Source organism: Cuculus canorus, chromosome 17 (assembly GCF_017976375.1).
Source record: "Cuculus canorus isolate bCucCan1 chromosome 17, bCucCan1.pri, whole genome shotgun sequence".
Classification (NCBI taxonomy): Eukaryota; Metazoa; Chordata; class Aves; order Cuculiformes; family Cuculidae; genus Cuculus; species Cuculus canorus.
The window spans coordinates 2,663,681-2,682,849 of record NC_071417.1 but is presented as its reverse complement, the minus strand read 5'-3'; the positions used below and the strand labels follow the sequence as shown (position 1 = coordinate 2,682,849).

The following is a 19,169-nucleotide window of genomic DNA, read 5'->3' as shown; positions in this document are numbered from 1 at the left end:
AGCTGTTTGTTATGCCAGTACTGACGTGTCTTCAAAGCCTCCTTAGATGGTCAGGTTTCATCTTACTCTTCGAAATATGTGATATTATATTAGGTTGTTGTTACAGTGATTAGGTTTATCACTAAGCTCTAGCTACAGCCATCCCTTTTGAAGGTATTATACCACTTCAGACGAACTAGCAGCTATGTGCTGAAACCATACAAAAATGTGAAATTGTGATAATACCTTTTAGCACAAACTGTTAACGGAAAGTATCATCTGTTTCCATTAGTCTTGTTTGTATAACTGTTTGTGGAGAATTAACATGTCCTGAATGGCATCACCATTCAAACGTGAGTGCCTTAAGTGCAGCACTCATAATGATTATTGTGGGTGTGATGCATAATCATGACCTCAGGAGAACTACATTATTTTAATTAAAAGTTAGGACAGTTGTAGTCTAATAGAGGTATATGACTGCAATTTATAAAGACATCTTCACTCTTTGAAGTGTCTGGCCTTATTATTACTCAGCGATAATGCATACAGCTGGGAGGCACTCTGTTAAGGAAATGTCAGTCAAAATCCTAAAGTAGAGATGCAGGCTAGAACTGTAAGTATGCAATCACACAGAGTAAGAGCGCAGGAGGAATAAATGGCATTTGAAGCAGAGTTTGCAGGGCATACTTTCTTAAACAGATGTCCCAGAAAGCAATTGATGCAAACAGAACATAAGCTGAATCTGTTATTCAGTAGCATTGCCCTCATAGCAACCAAGAGGTTAAGTGTTATTAATTCATAACTGTTCACAGAACCTGAGTGTCATGGGGATATATTCAGCTTGAAAAGGGGTGTTTGAGATCCAGCCATTTTAGGTGATGTTGGCTGTGTTTATTAATTGAAGATGCAGGGTTTTGACAGCTATAGTTTATTGCAATATAGGCTGGTGTTTATTGCCTTAGACTTAATTTACATTTGTAGAATTTCTATTGAAAATCAGAGAAGAAAAGCCTGGTGAGTAAACTGGAAGCTTCTTCTGGAAAATTGTTGTCTTTGCTATGATGTAGTAAATTTTCACAACATTTGCAAATTTGTACTATACCTCGATACGGCAGAGGCTCTCAACATCAGAAAATTGCACTTAGAGAACGTTAGTTCAGTTTTTAGGAGACAGAGGCTGCCATGCATAAAGTGCTTGTTTGTATTTTCTGATACAATCTCTTAACACCTTTCTTGGGGCAGCCTTTATTTTTTTCATATTAAATTTCATAGTAGAATATTGAGTATCGCATCACTAAATATTGAGAATTTTAAATTATGGCTTTGAAACTTAGTGAAAAGAATGTGGCGTGCACAGTCGCTGACAGACATTACTAGCTCAAAGAGCATAGAATCATCATATACCCAAGCCTATTTGCTTCAGTAATCCTGTATGTGAGCCTGCCTGAGTCTGATGCTGGAAGGATTACTTAGGTTATATTCTCTGCCATTATTGCCAATATTAATTGTAATTTTAAAATGAAGTTTTCATGCACGGTAATCTTACTGAAGCTAAACTCGACTTGCTGAATCAAACCTGGTGATTTCTTTTGCATCTAGATATCAATAGTGCTCTTCCAGGCTTGTTAATTTATAGTTGTGTGATATTTATGCTCAGACAAAATGTCTAATAGTTTCTGACAGGCTGTAATGTCACGTTGGCCTTATGGCAATATCGTGTTTCTCCTCATCGAGTTTCTTCATGGCACTTATTTTGCCAGCTGTGCAAACAAATACAAGTCTGGCATCTGGAAAACTGGAATCGGGACTTTTGTAACTTGGCTGAGATTCTTTTATTCCATGTTCTGAGTCTTTTCCTGCAATATTTCATGGCTAACTGTCATGGAGCTCTGTCCTGAGAGCAGCTGTGGTGGAGACTCAAGTAAGCTTAAATTGTCTTCAGGATGAGAGTTAATTCGTGTATTACTGATGTTTCTTACAGGGAAGAGGGTTAGCTTTCAGAAATGCATTGAGTTTCATTTCTTACTTATGTATCTTTTTAGTTATGATACGATTAATGTTTAAATTCTCTTTCCTCATCGAATTTCCATTCAAATTAGTCCTGTAATGAAGTCACAATGTTTAATTTTTGTCATGTCAGCTTTTTACTGCAGCTGTATGCTATATGGATACGTCATTTTGATTTCACTGCAGTATTAAGCAAATGATAAGGGATTATACATTAATGAACATTTCCATTTATTTAAAAAAAGTATTGGGCAGGATTGTTTTTTACATATCCCATTTTCATGGGTTTGGTATTACTTTTAAAACAATGTAAATGTGTATTATATTTAACCAACTTCATGACTTTAGTTACTGTTTCAAAGTTGAAACTCAAGGAAGAGTGTCTGCATATTATGGACAACGAAAACTTTTTAACAGATATTGAATGAGTCTTGTGTTCTTCGTTGTATGACTGTTCTGAAGGATTTGTTCTGTGCTGGCCTTTTTAGATCCATTTGTAAATCACATCTTGGTGTTAGATGATCTACAGCTTGAACCTTTGTGATTTTTCTTCTCCCAATAGCAAACGCATACAGGGAATCCAGTAACGGGGACTGTGAACACCATAGAAATCGAAGCTTTTAAGAGACAGCAGGCACTTGCACCAGCAGGTATGTTCCACAGGCAGGATTTCACTTTGGTTCTTTTTTCCCAAACAGTTAATGGAGCCCACAGTTCTGTAACTCTTGAAATACAGTTTTGCCTCACCTTGGGAATTATCACACCCTTGGGACTATCTATTGTGAATGGTTCTGTGTGAAGGGCACGCTCCACTCACAATATATAGGACTGAATTCAGCAGGCATGGAGACCTTGTGAGGTTGATGGTTCTGGCTGAGAAGATTGGAGATGGCCAACTTGAAGTTAGAGGGACTCTGCCCTCAAAGCATGTTCTTCATAAATGCTACACATGTATAGTAGTCATAGCTTTCTGAGCTGGTGTTGGAATCATGTGTAGTCGTTTGCTTTGTAAAATTGAACCCATTCCATTATACCATGCCATAAATGGAATTTGAATATCACAGATTCGTCTAAGAGACCACGAATTGAAGTGGGCCGTCATGGGATGGTTTTTCAGCACCCGGGTGTGGCTTCAGGAGTTCCTCTTCAACAGCTAATGCCAACGGCACAAGGTACTGTGTCACCACATGCCAGTTGCACATTAATTTAACAAGGAGATGTTAGTGATGGGACTAGAAACTTGGGCTGCGGGCCTTCCAAGATCCTAGTCCCACCACACACTTCTCCATGTAAATTAATACTTGGTATGCAATGCCTGGTTTGTTTAAGGAGCTGAGTGACGGGCTCCAAAGGTGCATGTGGGCATGGAAATACGTCACAGGTGCTGATGCAAAACGGTTAGTCTGAGAGTTCTGGAACTGAGCCAATGATTTATGAAAAGGAAACCTCCTAATCTGCAACACCATGACAAATTGTTATTCATTAATCACGCCAAGCTTTAGAATATATGCTAAGAACTAAGTATTATTTAGACTTGGTGCTGTTATTTTAGGTTCAATTCCATTAGCTCACCAGTCTTTTCTTTTTCTTTTTAAGTATAAGAAATTCAGCAGTCAACACGTTTTTTTATAGTTGCTGTGCTCCAAATTTTAGTTGCAGTACAGTGCATGAAATAATTTGTTGTTCATTGTAATGGTGATATATTTTGTGATTGTGATGTGGTATTTTCGAGTGATGGTGTCTTGTGGCAAAGTAAGTAACAATTTAGTCTATTTGCAGTTCATTTCCTCTTTATATCAGTAAAAAAGCATTGGATGTTTTAATTTCATCTGTGTTGTGTTTCCTCTTGCTTTGTAGGTGGAATGCCTCCCACTCCTCAAACTGTACAGCTGACTGGACAGAAACAGAGCCAACAACAGTATGACCCGTCTAAGGGCCCTCCCGTGCAGAACGCAGCGAGCCTGCATACGCCTCCACCACAGCTGCCAGGAAGGCTGCAACCTGCCAATGTCCCCATGACATCTCTCCCAGCTGCGCTGCAGCTTTCACAGCAGCAACCACAGATCGTGGAATCTCCAGCTCAGCCTCAGATTCAGGTGAAGATCCAGCCTCAAAGTGTACCTCTGACTTCTGCTCCGCTTCCAGCACCGCTTCAACAGCAGGTGCCACCAGCAATCCATGTGCAAGGACAGACACCGAACCAAGTGTCACAGCCACAAGCCACAATACAGCAACAGGTATGTGAACTTTATTGTGGTGGAAATATTTTTCTTTCAATGCCCAGTAAAATCCAATGTCTGATGTTATCTTCTTAAAAAAATACGAAATATGGTATTTTTTTCAAATTCCACAGGGCACTTAAAGCCTTTTCTTATAAAAATGCAGGGGCAAATTGTTTATTAAATTAAATTGAAGTTGGCGTTATGTTCTGCTGTAGTGTAGACTAAGACAATATTGAATCCTAAACTCACTAACAAATGTGTTTCTTGGGTAGCCTGTGACTCTGGCACGACCATCTGGAGATCCTGCTCAGACTTCTCAGCGTCTTACGGCAAACACACTCCCGCCTACCTCATCTGTTGCGCCAGCAACTGTCTCAGGCACAACACCGCCTTCTACATATCCAGTACAAACAAACAGGACCTCTCCAGCAACTAGCAAGTCCCTGTCTCCCATTGCATCAAAACCCCCAGGCTTAGCAGTAGCAGCAGCACCTAAAACACAAAGTCCGGCTCAGAACGCAGCAGTATTACCACAGGACAACTCTCAAGACAAGCTTGCTGAGCAAGTAAAGCTGGTAAGAATTTTTTGGTTTTCTCCAGAACTTATGAATGGTCAACACACAAATAATAATTGAAACGAGCAGTGTGTTTGCTTTATGAAAATTGGCTGGTTTTGGAAGGAGATTGTGTTTGGTTTGTTTTTTTTTAGTTTGCACACTAATTTCTGCTTTTATGGGCATTCAGAGGAGTTACTGGTCATACAGTTGTTGCGTTCTTTCTACAAGGGGCCTGCGAGAAAGCTGGAGAGGGACTGTTCACAGCGCGTTGTAGTGATAGGACTAGGGGCAGTGGCGATAAACTGGAGAGGGGTGGATTTAGACTAGAAATAAGGAAGAATTTCTTCACCGTGATGAGAGTGGCAAGACACCGGCCCAGGTTCCCCAGGGAAGCTGTGGCTGCCCCATCCCTGGAGGGGTTCCAGGCCAGGTTGGATGGGCCTTGGGCAGCCTGAGCCAGCGGGAGGTGTCCCTGCCCATGGCAGGGGGCTGGAACTGGCTGGCTTTAAGGTCTATTCCAACCCAAACTATACTATGATTCTATGAATCTGTCTACTCATTAGAGGTGCCTGCAACCATATTTATTTTTATAGCTAACAGGAGATGTGGTTTTGCTTATTTAACAGGAGTATCATAGAAAACTTGGTTTTTTTCCCACAAAAACAGGCAGTATTAATAACGAAGATATATTTATCTTCTGTAGATAAATACATCTGCAATTTCAATTTATGAAAAAAAAAATTTCATTGCAGTTTGCATATATCTGGTAATGTTTTTTGTGCTGCTCGGTGAAACATCAGCAGATGTTATTTAACAAAGTACCTCTTGTAGTACAGGTTGAAGTACTGTGATTCTCTTTAGGACAAGTTGAATTTAGTCAGGTAATTTTTTCATTGATGCAGTGTTCAGACTGGATTTTTGTCATGCTGTTACAGCTTTTTTTTGCTGTCAGTTATTCAGATGAAGTGGATCAATTTTTCTTTTCTATTTGGTGACTGTTTTAGGTGCATTCTACAGCTTCATTGTAACTATATGTACTTCTTTTTAAGGAAAATCAAATCCATCAGCGAATAGCAGAACTGAGAAAGGAAGGGTTGTGGTCCCTGAGGCGACTGCCTAAACTCCAAGAGGCTCCAAGACCAAAATCTCACTGGGATTATTTGCTGGAAGAAATGCAGTGGATGGCAACTGATTTTGCCCAAGAGAGAATGTGGAAGATGGCAACTGCTAAGAAGGTACTTAAAAAACTTCTTTTTTTCACTCAGAACAGTCAGTCTTGGAATCACCCAGCTGGGTAGTAAATCCATTTAAATGTTCATTTTCTAGAGATAGAAGTGATGGGAATTGAAAGCACTGATTTTTAATTTAAATGAGGAGCCATGTTGTCAGCTTTGGATATCCTAGTGTTTGAAACAGACTAAATAATTGTATCGGTTGTGGATGCAAATAATAGTTTTGGATTTTGTAGAATTTATTCCTCTGGACATTGATTACCTCTTTTAGGGGACCCAGTCAGAATGTTGACTGTGTCATGTTTAAAAAATGTTGTGCCTGTTTCACAAATATTATTCCCTCTCAGTGAAAAGTACATACAGAATATTGTAAATAACTTCCATTGGGTGTGTTGGTCTGTCTAATTCTTCTTTCTTAATCTCAGAAAAAGATGAAGGAGAAACCATGGAATTCTAAGGACAGCAGTGGGGGCATGGTAGAGAACTATTTCCATAGGGGAAGAGAGCAGCCCAGTGAGAATAGTTAAGTCAGTGGTGGGATGAAAATTGGAGTGAGATGGAAATTGGGTGTGACATGAAATATGTAAAACCTGTTTATTTACAATAAGCAAGAGTTTTCTATGGATTCTAGTAATGTTGCCCTTTCTTCCAATACATTTATGACCAGTTTGAAGTGATGAAGAGAGCAACTGAAGGTCATTAGTTTAAATTACCATGTTGTTTTCTATTGTATATTCTGAAATGATGGAAGCTCAGAACTCTCTTCCTCTGAAGCAAAGTAACAAAATAGGTGTATTGTTTTATAAATCAAAGATCTGCATTTTTGAATATTAATTTAAATCTGGATTTGAAGAGCTTATTCTGTTTGTGGCCAATAGTAGGTTTTTAAGAGTAGGAGAAACAGGAAAGGCAGATATGAAAGGATCCTTCCCCTGGCAGTATGCTCCAGACTTACGGAAGTCAGCGTTTAGGCACCTCCTGAGCTAAAGGTTGCAATCCAGTCAGTCTGCAACAGCCACTGAATGATGTTTCACTCGTCTACGTACACTCTTTTTTGAACTTATTTTACCTTTTCTTTTTCACATTTTGTGGTGTGATTTCTATGACTTCACTCATGCTGTCTGAAAAGAAAGTTTTCTTTTGTGTGTTTGCTGCTAATTTCAGTCATTTTTTTTTTCTCCTAAAGAGAGCAGTGAATTAGGAGTTTCCTATTTGATTGCCTAGTTACAGTTCTTGTATTTTCTTTTTTCCTTCGAGTTTTTGGTGTGTTGTTTTACTGTTATGGTAAGAACTAGAAATATCAGAAGTGCATGCTATGTGTTTAAAGCTACGGACGACATCTGGCTGCTGATAACTGCTATAATCATAAGTAAGACTGTGATGTGTATTTAGAGGTAACCTAACCCGGTATCTCTTACGGTATTTTAGATGGTGAGAACTGTGGCTCGTTATCATGAGGAAAAGAAACTTAATGAAGAGCGAGCTAAAAGGGAAGAACAAAACAAACTAAGGCGAATTGCTGCATCCATTGCTAGAGAGATAGAATACTTCTGGTCTAACATTGAGCAGGTAAAATACCAACTTATTAATACTTGTACAAGTCATTCCATTTTTTTTCATCTTCAGTAATTAATTTATAAAATTTAAGTGCTTTATTAGACTGCATTTACATTCCAGGTTGTTGAAATAAAACTGCAAATTGAATTTCAAGAGAAGAGGAAGAAAGCTTTGAATTTAAAGAGATTTTCAAGGAAAGGTAACGTATTGCATTTCATAAGAAATCCGGTATAAATTCTGATGCTATTGTTTTACATTATTTCACTCAGTGGGCTTTAATCTCATTGGTGATAGATAGAATTGTGAGACGTGAGTAATAGGTGACGAACAGATCTGAACTATGAGTTAGGGTTTTTTTTATGTTTTTGTGCTGTATTTTGTCAGTACTTCTTGTGTTTTATGTTGACTGCATTTAAAAGTTCACATAAGAAACATAAAATTGCTAAGTAACTAACGCACACATAATTTTTCAGGTAAAGATTCAAAACCTGCAGAAGGCCTTTTATTGGAAAGTGAAATGGTAAGCCTTTTTGTTTCTTGAAAAAAACATCAAATTAGTTTAAATTTGACTACCTGTGTGAAAAAGTTTTGATATACATGAAATGGTTTATTTAAATAATTAGTGATGATAAGCAGATTTCTGTGTAGTTACTGACAAATACCATATTGTCATAAGCACAAGTATAATTTTTTCTGGTTACAACCCACAGCTGTTAATGGGAAAATGGACTGCAGTTGGTACATGTCTTTTAAGGAAAGAAGTCATACTTGCTCAGTGGCTTTGAATCAGTCATTCTAAGATTCCAAGATCAAAGCAGTGTACAAATTAATCGCCAGACTTTGTTTTGGGCGGGAGTTTCATCTCCTGGTGAACTTTGTGGGGCATGAAAGCATGTTTTCAGCTGTTCAGCTGTCATTTATCTTCTGAAAGATGTAGATATATGTTACAGGATGGATTAAACTGAATAAATATCTTTTGCTCTAGACAAAATGTGTGCTAGGACTCCTTGACTACATCTGTGCAATTGGAAATAAATGGGTGAGGGATTGCTCGGAGGCCCTGAGCCATCTGGCGTGGCACAGCTGATGCCCCTGTGCTGAAAAGCTCCCCTTTCACCAAGCGGGATGCCTGCATCTGCATTTCCCATTAGGAACAATCTTTAGCAGAGTGTTATCAGCCAGTCTGTAGCCTAGAATTGTTTGCGAGTGTTTGCACAGACTAAACCATGCCACAGAGTATGCTGGACAGCTGAGATTGAACAAGTGTCGGTCCATGCCATATCCCTTTTTTATTGACTGCTGAAAATTTAGTTCTTGATTCCAGCCTGAGTAGAAGTGTTGTGCCGCAATAATGTTTTGAAAGGAAAGAGTGTACTATGGCTCTGTGCCACAGCTGGATCTGAGTAATTTGAACTGCAAACACTTGAAGCAGTGGATTGCACACTACCTTCAACACAGAAGCAAAGGTCTGGTTTTGTGTGTGACCAGGAAGGTGCTAATAGATGTTAAGTGTCTTATTAGCAAATGCTGTTGTGATTGCAGGGCGCTTGTTGCTTTCTTTAAAAAAACAAACAATAAAACCTACCTAACTTTGTTTTCTGTGATTGTTTAATGCTAGGGTGGTTCATCATCTGGAAGGAAAAGAAAGGCAAGCACATCTTTGACTGATGAGGAAGGTAAGTGACTTTCCAAATTGTGCATCTCTAGTGTTGTACATAAGTTGTGTATTAAAACCCTGAAACCACAGATTTTCAGTCTCTTACTGTGTGGGTGCAAAGCTTTTCACAAACCAAATACCAACCCTCATCCATTTCTAAAAGAGACTAGGTAGTTGATTAGATAGTAAATTTTCCTTCAAAAGGGCTTCGGTGCAAATTTGAAAATAAAATTTCCTCTAAAAACACACTGCCTTCGTAGTTGTTGGATTTTAATTCTTTCCATACTCGTTCCTCTGTTTCTCAAACCATGCTAGTGGTCTTAAACTTCTTTTGAGGATTTCAGGCTGAATAACTCTTCTACTTTAGTTCCTTTCTTGTGATGAGATCTGTGCTGCATTTTGACAAAGAAAATCCCCAGTTTAAAGCTACAGAATAACCTGCCTTTGGTGACCATTGCCAGCCAACACTTGAGAGTTGAAGACGGCCTTTGGTCCTGAGGCAGAAGTGCCTCTCTCTTTTTCCCTTATCTTTTAAGTTCTACGTATAGTTGTTCTCAGATTTTCTTGTTTTCTGGAAGTGTCTCTTTCATTTTCAATCTTGGTGACTTACAGTACTCTATGCTACTACATTTCAGAGATGTGTAATTACTAACTTCTTGAATTATTGTGTAATTTGAGTGCTAAGGCTGGCATTTGTTTTTTCTTCAGTTGAAGATGAAGAAGAAACAATTGAAGAACAAGAAGCTAAAGAAGGAAACATAAACCATCAAACTGAATTGTCTAATCTAGCCAAAGAAGGTAGGCATGTAGCTTGATTGCTCTCTGTGGTGGGCTCTGAAACATCGGGTGAAAACATGTAGTGGTTATTATACTTTTAAATAGGTTGTAGGTGAGAAGTTGAATGAATTCAGATGTTCAGTCATACGTAAGCCGATCTTTTTTCTGTTTGGAAGTTGCAGTGCTTGGTTTATGAGACGGTGATGGACATCTGTACTTTATAAAGCGGCCCATATACTTAACTAGTATTTCTTTAATGAAACTCTGCATTTCTTTAAAACCTCACACCAAAAGACTCTCAACCTCAGTTCTAGGAGTGCATGATAAATACTAAAACCAGAATTGTATCAGATTGAACATAAACATTTTATCATCAGCTGTCTTGAGTATCTCAGAAAGATATTGTGACCCACCTGGTAAATCTGAAAGGGACCTACAGTGCTGATCTTGGGGAGATATAAATACTTGCAGATAAGGGGCTTTTAGGGGCGATGCTCTGGCTAGCAGCTCTGTTTCATTAGCCACATAACTGCTCTGCTGTGTTTGATGTATGCAAAGTATCCCATAGAGATTGCTTCACTTATCATGGTAAAAACCTTGCTGATTTTTAAAAGCAGGCTGCCCATTAAGCTAAGTTTGCCTGGCAATTAATATGCAGTTTGTAAATCCGTTTGTTTGGTCTATTTGGCAGCTTAGTGGCTGCAGCCAGCTGACCAGTTGGAGGGATTATAACTCTTGGCCACTCAGCCATGTTCCTAATGAGGATATGTCCTGATTGATTGGCCACCATTAGTGTGCACATTCCTGTTTAAACAGATCAGACAAAGGATTGTGGAGATTCTCTTTAGTGGAGTTGAGGTACAGCTCAGTTTTGAAACTTGTAAGTTTTGAATTGTCTTTCAACCACTCAACTGCATTTGATGCCCCTACCTCTGCAACAAGTAGTTTACTGTCAGTTTGTGTGGTGGGTTTGTAATACAAAGCAAGCTGGGAGCAGACTTCTTGGTAGAGTGCCAAGTGTTCTCTGTAGTCAAGGCCATTAAATAAATATTGCAATAATCCACCTAATAATTACCTCTTCAGTTAACTTCTGAATAGAGAACTGGCTTTATATCATTGTGAAGAGTCTAATGAGATCAATAGTATTGATTGTTACAAGTTTTGCTGTTTTTAAACTTGCTTCCTTTTATGACCTCCAGCTGAATTGCCTCTGGAAGATTTACTAAAGATGTACGAAGGTGCCTTTGCAGAAAATTTTCACTGGCCCCAGCCGAAGCCTGACAGTGAAGATGATAGCAGTGAGGAAGGTAAATTATTTTTTGTTTAGGAGTAGTGATGCTGACTTACAAGGTGAAATAAAATTGATTGGCACTTTGGGGCTCTTTTGAAAGATGCTTTATGCGAAGGGAAAATCAAGTATTGAGTGAATCACATTTAAGATCTTTTTTATTTTAAGTGAAGAATGTTATATGCAAGAACGAATGGAAAGTACAGTGGCTTTCTTGCTGAGCATTTGGAATGATCATTAGAAAAAAAATGATTTATTCCTGTTATTACTAAATACTTTTGGATAGGGATAGATAAAGAATTTCTCCTTTTTTCATTTCTCAGTTTATGAAAAGAGGGTAGTGCTTGCCTGTCTTAAAGTCAAGAAGTGTGAGGTTCTCAGGAATAATAGTGAGCTATAGGAGAGCCTCTCTACCCTGAATTAAACAGCACACTTCATAGCAAGCTAGAATTACAAAGTTGCCATCTGTTCTGTATGGAAGTGATGATAGAATTACATATTTGAGGGTAGGTTTTAGGGAGGTCTTTCATACCACCTAGAAGTTCTGAAAAGCTAATTGTCATGCTAGCCTAGATAGAGCAAACGTCCAGAGCATGTATGTGATTCTGAGCTTAGGCTGTTTCCATTTTAGCTTGACTATTCTGAAAAATCATAGAATTGTTTTTTAAAGTTAGCCACCTCCCTTAGGACCCCTGTCTGAATTCTGGTTGTCTCAATTCGTTTGTGTAACTGAGACTGCTGTTTATTTTTAATGCCAATGTGATTTTTCTCTCTCATAGAAATGGAAGACCATCTCTCTGATAGGGAAAGTCCTCAGAAGGAAGTTGTCCTCATAGACTCCCTTCTCAGTATCGACCAGTACAAGGGCATGGACAGATCAAGTCCTCCAAAGAAGCATACGCGAGACATAGCAGAAGTTGCCGCTGCAGCAGAAATGCTGTTACCTAAAGGCAGCTCTCGGATAACAACAGCGGTAAGACTCCCTGTTTTCAGCGACTATGTGTGCTTACTTTTACGTGAAGAGTGCTTTTTCATGATTTCGCAGGCTTTAGCAACAAATTACATAAATATTTTCTAGCTATTGAACTATAGAATGGTTGTGCTTTATGACATGGTCTGTGAATTTAACTTAGAACAAAAGTGTCATATCATTCACATTGCAGGTAAAATACAGTACTCCATCACTGCTGTATGGACCTCTCAGAGAGTATCAGAAGATTGGGCTTGATTGGCTGGCAAAGCTGTACAGGAAAAATCTCAATGGCATTCTGGCAGATGAGGCTGGGCTTGGAAAAACAGTGCAGATTATTGCCTTTTTCGCCCACTTGGCTTGTAATGAAGGTACATTCATTTGCCTAACAAATTTAGACAGGTAGTAGGCCACTTTTTTTTGTACTGAACTGGGTCAGACTTTAGTTAACGCATGGGATAAGATTATGTCAGAAAAACTTTCTTATGTTGTGTGACATTAGTGTGCTTCTTATCAAGGATACTGTATGATCAATCTGCTCTTACCTTCTAGATGATAAAATTCTTCTGATGCCTAGGTTGTGTTAGTATAAAAGAGCCTTACAAATTGTTTAATGACCAGATGGCCACAGATAGCTAAGCTCAGGGGTAAATATGAACAGTTGGACAAGTGTGTCTGTACAAGTGTCTGTATCTCAGATGTTACTGATAGTGGTTTTGTGCTGAAGATGGTTTATGACAAGATGGTAAGGGAAAGTTTGTTATGGAGGTAGTATGTCTTATTCAAGCAGTTGGTGTAGGTGAGGGAAAAATAGATATTGGGGGCACAAGGGGTACTTCAGGTCTGAAAAATAATAAAGATTGATCATTAAAATGCCTCTTGTTATTTGATCTCACCTTTAATGATAACCACTGCATTTAAAAAATCTGGGGAGGATATAAAACATGTCAATTGTCAGGAGTTCCTTTCTACTGTTAACTGCTATGTTTTCCCTTCTGTAGGTAACTGGGGCCCTCACCTTGTTGTTGTACGGAGTTGTAACATCTTGAAATGGGAGCTGGAATTGAAACGCTGGTGCCCAGGATTGAAAATACTTCTCTACTTTGGCAGTCAAAGGGAACTTAGGGCAAAAAGACAGGTATTGTGTTTCACAACTCTTATGCTGTTATACTTAGCATTTTAGATGGCAAAAATCTTCCTTTAACCTGCATTTATCTGTATGTTCCTTGTGTCCTGATGGGGTGGGAGAATTTTTTAACACTACAAGTTGACTTACAAAAAGATTCACATCTAACAGTTCTAGATTTCCACAGGCATTTTTGGAACTCCCTTGGCATGGAGCAATACATGCAATCCTTTACCTACTTTCTGAACTGACTGTTATTCAAACACCTAGACTGTCTTTTAGAATGCCTTGAGTCATAGCGTCTTTCTGTTCTTAATGAAGAAACAGCTGATTGTAAAGATACTTGAGAGTTCTGCCTTTAGTTTTCTGTCTCACCTTTTCTTTCCTTGTTTGTAGGAGTGGGCAGAGCCCAACAGCTTCAATGTCTGTATCACTTCCTACAAGCAGCTGTTCAAAGGCCACACAGCATTTATGAAAATGCGATGGAAATACTTAATAGTAGATGAGATGCAACAAATAAAGAACATGACTGAGAAGCACTGGGAGGCACTTTTCAATCTCCGCAGGTACAGAGCAGAGATGTTTTCCTGCTGCCGGTGGGTTTTTCTGTTGTCACGCAGTTCTTTCTCTAACAGAAGACTGGTAAAAAACCTCTTGATTTGGTCCACCCAAATTCCTGTGCAACAGGCAGCTACAGATGTGCCTTTACTTGAAACAATCCGGATTCAGCGACATGCTCGGGATCATTTTGTCGTCACTGTTGTAACACTGCAATTCTCCTTTGCTGATACTCTATGCTCCCAAACAGATCCTCTTCTGTGTTCTGATACTCTGGAATGAGGAGTCTGATTTGATGCTATATTTAAGATTAAAAAGAAAATTTATCCTAGATTTAATTTTATTAACAGTACTTATTTCTTCTTTGTGTCTGACAAACCTAAAGCTACGGTAAACAGTGTTTGAATATTGCTGTCTTTTTTTTATAATGATGCTAACTCAATGCTTTAATGGTTAAAAATCTCTTACTATTCACAGCCAGCATCGTTTGCTTCTGATAGACACTCCTTTGCATAACACGTTGATGGAGTTGTGGACCATGGTACATTTCCTGATTCCAGGGATTTCTAGACCTTATCTAGATTTTCCGGTGAAAGCACCTAATGAGGAGAACCAGGATTATTGCCATAAACTGGTCATCAGGTTACACAGAGTATGTTGTCATTTTTTTCTCATCTGTCCTACTACGTTAGCTAAGCTGTTAGGGGAGGTGGAGTGGGAAGAAAGAGAGGAAAAGATACGGTTCAGCTTGAAATTTCTGGCCTTTCTTAATACTTTGTTGAGTTCAGAAAGAAAGTCCTGCTGAAAGCAGAGGTTTCTGCTACCAAAATAGCAGATATTTCTTTTGATAAATAATACAAGGCTCAAATTTTAAGGCATGGCATGCGTAAATTAGAGATCAAATTAATACCTATACAACTGAGAGCATGGCAGTATGATTAGATATGGCACATGAGGTTTATCACATCAAATGTGTTAAGGTTTAGCTTTCTGTTGTAAAACTGCATCTTTGAAGTGAGAAATACTTCTTTCCCTCAATTGTGAAATGTTTCAGATGATTCAGCCATTTATTTTGCGAAGATCAAAGAGAGATGTCGAGAAGCAGCTAACAAAGAAATATGAACATGTGCTAAAGTGTCGTCTTTCTAGCCGACAAAAAGCTATGTATGAGGATGTCATATTACAACCAGGGTAAGGAATTAAAATAGTAAATAAAGAAAGCTGTTATTTTTGGTGCTTAAGCAAGATGATAAATGATTATCATGTTGGAAGGGTTTTATTTTTTTCCTGAAATTTTCCATTATGAGCAGCGATAGAATGTGATGACACTGTAAACTAAAATTACAAGGAAATAATGCTATGGGCCTAATCAGAAATATGCATTTGCCTGTGGAACCTAAAAATCAAATTGTAATGGTCAAGTTTCCTGCTGTTTTGTTCTAAGATTTGTCTATAATGAGTGTTTCTTTATCTCTTAAAGCCCAAAGTGTTTCTTCTCTCATCCACCCATTTACTTGTGCTGTGACATCAAGTGGGTGCAGGGATGAAACAGAAACAAAGCACGTTGAGGGTAGGGATGATTAGATCGCATTTGACTGTAATACAGCACTGGTCCTTAAGTTTCATGTTTCCTAATTTATGTTTGATACAAGAAAACTTAAAATGCGCTACAAAGTCCCAGGTAGAATCTTAAGCTTGTTTTAAGACCCTTGCATAACATACAGCATAGCACATTCTCACCTTGCTGACTTAAGGATATCTCCATAAAAGCTGTGCTTAAATTAATGTATCTCTATATAATTTATTTGGTAGAACCCAAGAAGCCCTCAAAAGCGGGCACTTCATCAGTGTTCTGCATGTCCTGATGCAGCTGCAAAGGATTTGTAATCACCCTGATCTTATAAACCCCCGGTTTTCAAGTACCTCGTATGTATCAGAAACACTGGAATACAGAACTGCGTCTCTGGTACTGAGTGCTCTAGAAAGGGATATTTGGAAGGTGAGTAGAAAAATAAACTGTTTCTTTTCTTTCTTGGTGTCGCTGTAGGATTTCAATACTTTCAGTACAGTTTTCTTGTATGTCATAAGTCCTCCTGAAGTTTATAAACAGAAGGAACTCACTATTCCATAGCTGTGCCTACGAAGTGTGTACTTGCCGCATCTGTGTTTTTTGTAATAGTAATTGGAGCTTTTCAGGTGGTTTCCAATTGGTAATTTTTCATGAACTACTTGGTCAAAGAGAAGTTAGCTTTGCTTTCATCATACTGATGTTTACAGGAATTCTCTGACACTCGGGGATAGCACAGTGCTTATTTACAGCATTCTGTAATTCTCTTTCTGCTTTCAGTAGCTGAAGTAGAGCAAGACTTATCCTTTTCATATCAGAGTAAACACTGATTCAATTACTTTAATTAGTACACTTCTGTTAATCCATGTGAATTACCACTGTTTGTGTTTGTCATTAAAGAAGTGATTCCTTTCTTTGAGATAATGAAAGGAAGTTATTGCATTAGAGGAAAGTGTGGGTAATGGAGCAGATGAGATGATCTTTTTTGTTGATCTTATTTCTGTCCTTCACGTTTTTCTACTCCTAAAGTACGTGTGTGCCTTCATAGTTTGGCATTTGAGCTTGGTAGTGTGCAAACACCTTATGAGTATACTACTTTTCTTTGGAAATTATGGTATATGAAGAATTGTGAAATGTGCCTTGCTTTGATTTCCATAACTGGCTAATGATTTCAATTCTTTTTCTTCCACTGTTGATGCTTCAGTTGGGATGGTCAGTTTAAGAGATATTTTCAAGGTTCCTAGACAGTTCTGGCAAATAAGTAATAGTTTACTTTTTAAACTTACAGGATTTATTTCAAGTAAAAAAGTAAAATATGGAAAGTGAATTTAGCATAGAACATAGAGAGGACTTAACTATTTGGATCATCACATTAAATAAACCTTATTTTACAATATCCCTAGGAATCAGACCTCTCTTTTTTTGATCTCATTGGAATGGAAAACAATATGACTCATTATGAAGCACAAATGTTGCCAAAACAAAAGGTTACTAGAAAGTTGATTGAAGAAATCTACAGCTCCCCGCCACCTCCGCCCAGGCCCAACCCAGTGAAGCTCAAACCAAGCAGGTGTGTACAACTGCCCTCCTCTTAAGCTACAATTCCAGGAGGAAGATGTATTTCTGTTACTGTGTTTACAGAGTTCTGCCTGCATCTTTGGTAATGTGATTCACACAAAACCTCAGGCTTGACTTGGCATTTAATTATTCTAATGCTTTGTTTACCCTTGAAAATAGAGATTCTATTTTAATAGGTTTTTTGGGGCATACAATACCATTTGAAGTTTGTTTATGGATTTCCTATAGTTTTTACTTCACCAGCAGGTGGATTTTATTCTTGGGGTCCTTGATTATGGCAAGTGAGTGTTTTGCAAAATCAGTACGGAGGTAATTGCTGCCGACTAAGCTTGGCTTACAGTGTTAGCAGAGATACATAAACTTTTACAGTAGTAAATCTTTTAAGAGTATTTCTCTCCTAATGAAGCGGTGATCTCAAAGTAATGTGGAGCTGTTTTTCTGATGCAGAGGAGATGCTGGATGACCTGCTAGCATGTTGCTGTCTCTCTTTGAAATGATACGAGAGCTCCATTCTTTCTCCAGATACCAACTAGACTCTTTGAGCTGTTTGCTGTAATTCTGATGTATGCTGTTTTGCATGTCAGTGAAAGTTTTCTTCTTTTTTGGACTTAGCAAAATGACTTTATATAGTGTCCACATGTGAAATTTGCTGAAGTGATAAGTCTTGCCAGCTTCAGCCATCTGTGAAAAAGATTATTATCTGATGTGATCGGTTTATACTTTTCCCCAGTGACAGAATTTATTTTTAAAGGCCAGATTGTGATATTCCTATAGACTTGGACTTTTCGTATTTTTTTCAGGTTGTTTCAACCGGTTCAGTATGGTCAGAAACCTGAGGGCAGGACTGTAGTTTTCCCAAGCACTCAGGTACAACGCACAGTGACCACAGCAACAGTGACTCAGCAGGGACAAGTACGAGGAAGATCACCGATAGCTACAGTGTCTTCAAATCAAGGTAAGAGAGTTAGGGCTAGGTTGGTTTCCTGAACTTCTGCGTAGACGGAACAGTTAGTCTGTTCATAGAACTGCTTTTCCCTCTAGCTTAATGACGTAGAATACTAATGGCTTAAAAATACCAACAGACTAATTGCCAGTAAATTTCCCCACTAGTTTCTACAGTACGATGTGGCAGTATAATGCAAAACTAAGCTTTGTGTAACCTAACTCTTAGCGTATGGAGTAATAATGGCACAGTTGGTATTTAAACTGATCATGTGTATTGATCTTTCAAAGATGGGAATTTACAGTGCTTTGGTGTATTTATTTAACCTTTAAACAGTGCTTTTCAAGTATATAATGTTGTAAGAGTAGGATGGAGTGAAAGGTGTGGATAGAAATCCCAATCTGTAAGGACAAGCCGTTCCTGTAGCCATTTTAATATCCTGTTGGAAGGTTTCTTTTTAATGCAGGTTGTTTAAAAGAGTGGAGTTAAAACCTCTAACAGCTTGCACAAACAACCCTTATTGATTGCAGCCGCAGCAGCACAGTTTCAGACAACTCAGGCTTCCACCAGTGCTCCAAGACACCAGCCCGCAGCGACCTTCACCACAGCAACTAGCACAGCCCACACTGTGAAACCGCGGGGCCAGACCTCTGCGCCAGCCTCTCAGCTAGGCCAGGCCCAGCCACAGGCCCCCTCGCACACCATCCAACAGAGTGTGCTACCTCAGAGGCTGGTTCTGACCTCTCAGGCCCAGGCACGGTTGCCTAGTAAGTGGCCTCCCCTTTCAAGGTTTCTCCCACCTTTGTACTACCATGAGGTTAAGTTACTAGGCACCCTAAAATGTGTACAGAATCGTTGTTTTTTTTCACTCTTCTGATTAGCCTTGCTCAGTTTGTTGCTTATGACCAAGGAAAATCGAAAATTGGATAAGAAACAATAGAATTGCTGTGGACATACATTAGTGGTGTCAACTTAATCTCCTATTTCTGCATGTTTCTTCTGCTGGCAAGACTTCCTTCAGACCCAATGTTTTAGCTCTATCCTAATTATTCCTTTCATATTAAACACTAATCCATCTGCTAAAGGCCTCTCGCAGAGAGGAACGTCGCAACTGTCAGGCAGAGAAAAGTGATGAGGCTTTGCTTTAAGGT

At 38.7% G+C, this 19,169-nt stretch overlaps 1 protein-coding gene across 15 annotated transcripts in view; it reads left to right on the top strand.

The window, feature by feature from the left end:
• The window catches only part of EP400 (E1A binding protein p400), a 49,908-nt gene that overhangs the window by 6,618 nt on the left and 24,121 nt on the right, over positions 1–19,169 (top strand). For 10 of the 15 annotated variants that reach the window (XM_054082249.1, XM_054082259.1, XM_054082248.1 and 7 more), the window contains 21 exons: positions 2,549–2,636; positions 3,051–3,158; positions 3,844–4,223; positions 4,481–4,783; positions 5,815–6,000; positions 7,426–7,566; positions 7,675–7,753; positions 8,028–8,074; positions 9,173–9,230; positions 9,920–10,009; positions 11,188–11,295; positions 12,056–12,249; positions 12,440–12,617; positions 13,248–13,384; positions 13,769–13,938; positions 14,408–14,582; positions 14,985–15,121; positions 15,743–15,929; positions 16,901–17,067; positions 17,876–18,030; positions 18,549–18,785. In XM_054082249.1, the coding sequence (XP_053938224.1) occupies positions 2,549–2,636; positions 3,051–3,158; positions 3,844–4,223; positions 4,481–4,783; positions 5,815–6,000; positions 7,426–7,566; positions 7,675–7,753; positions 8,028–8,074; positions 9,173–9,230; positions 9,920–10,009; positions 11,188–11,295; positions 12,056–12,249; positions 12,440–12,617; positions 13,248–13,384; positions 13,769–13,938; positions 14,408–14,582; positions 14,985–15,121; positions 15,743–15,929; positions 16,901–17,067; positions 17,876–18,030; positions 18,549–18,785 (3,325 nt within the window). The remainder of the gene's footprint in view (positions 1–2,548; positions 2,637–3,050; positions 3,159–3,843; positions 4,224–4,480; positions 4,784–5,814; positions 6,001–7,425; positions 7,567–7,674; positions 7,754–8,027; positions 8,075–9,172; positions 9,231–9,919; positions 10,010–11,187; positions 11,296–12,055; positions 12,250–12,439; positions 12,618–13,247; positions 13,385–13,768; positions 13,939–14,407; positions 14,583–14,984; positions 15,122–15,742; positions 15,930–16,900; positions 17,068–17,875; positions 18,031–18,548; positions 18,786–19,169) is intronic. The other 5 variants (XM_054082257.1, XM_054082255.1, XM_054082254.1 and 2 more) reach the window with 3 other exon arrangements.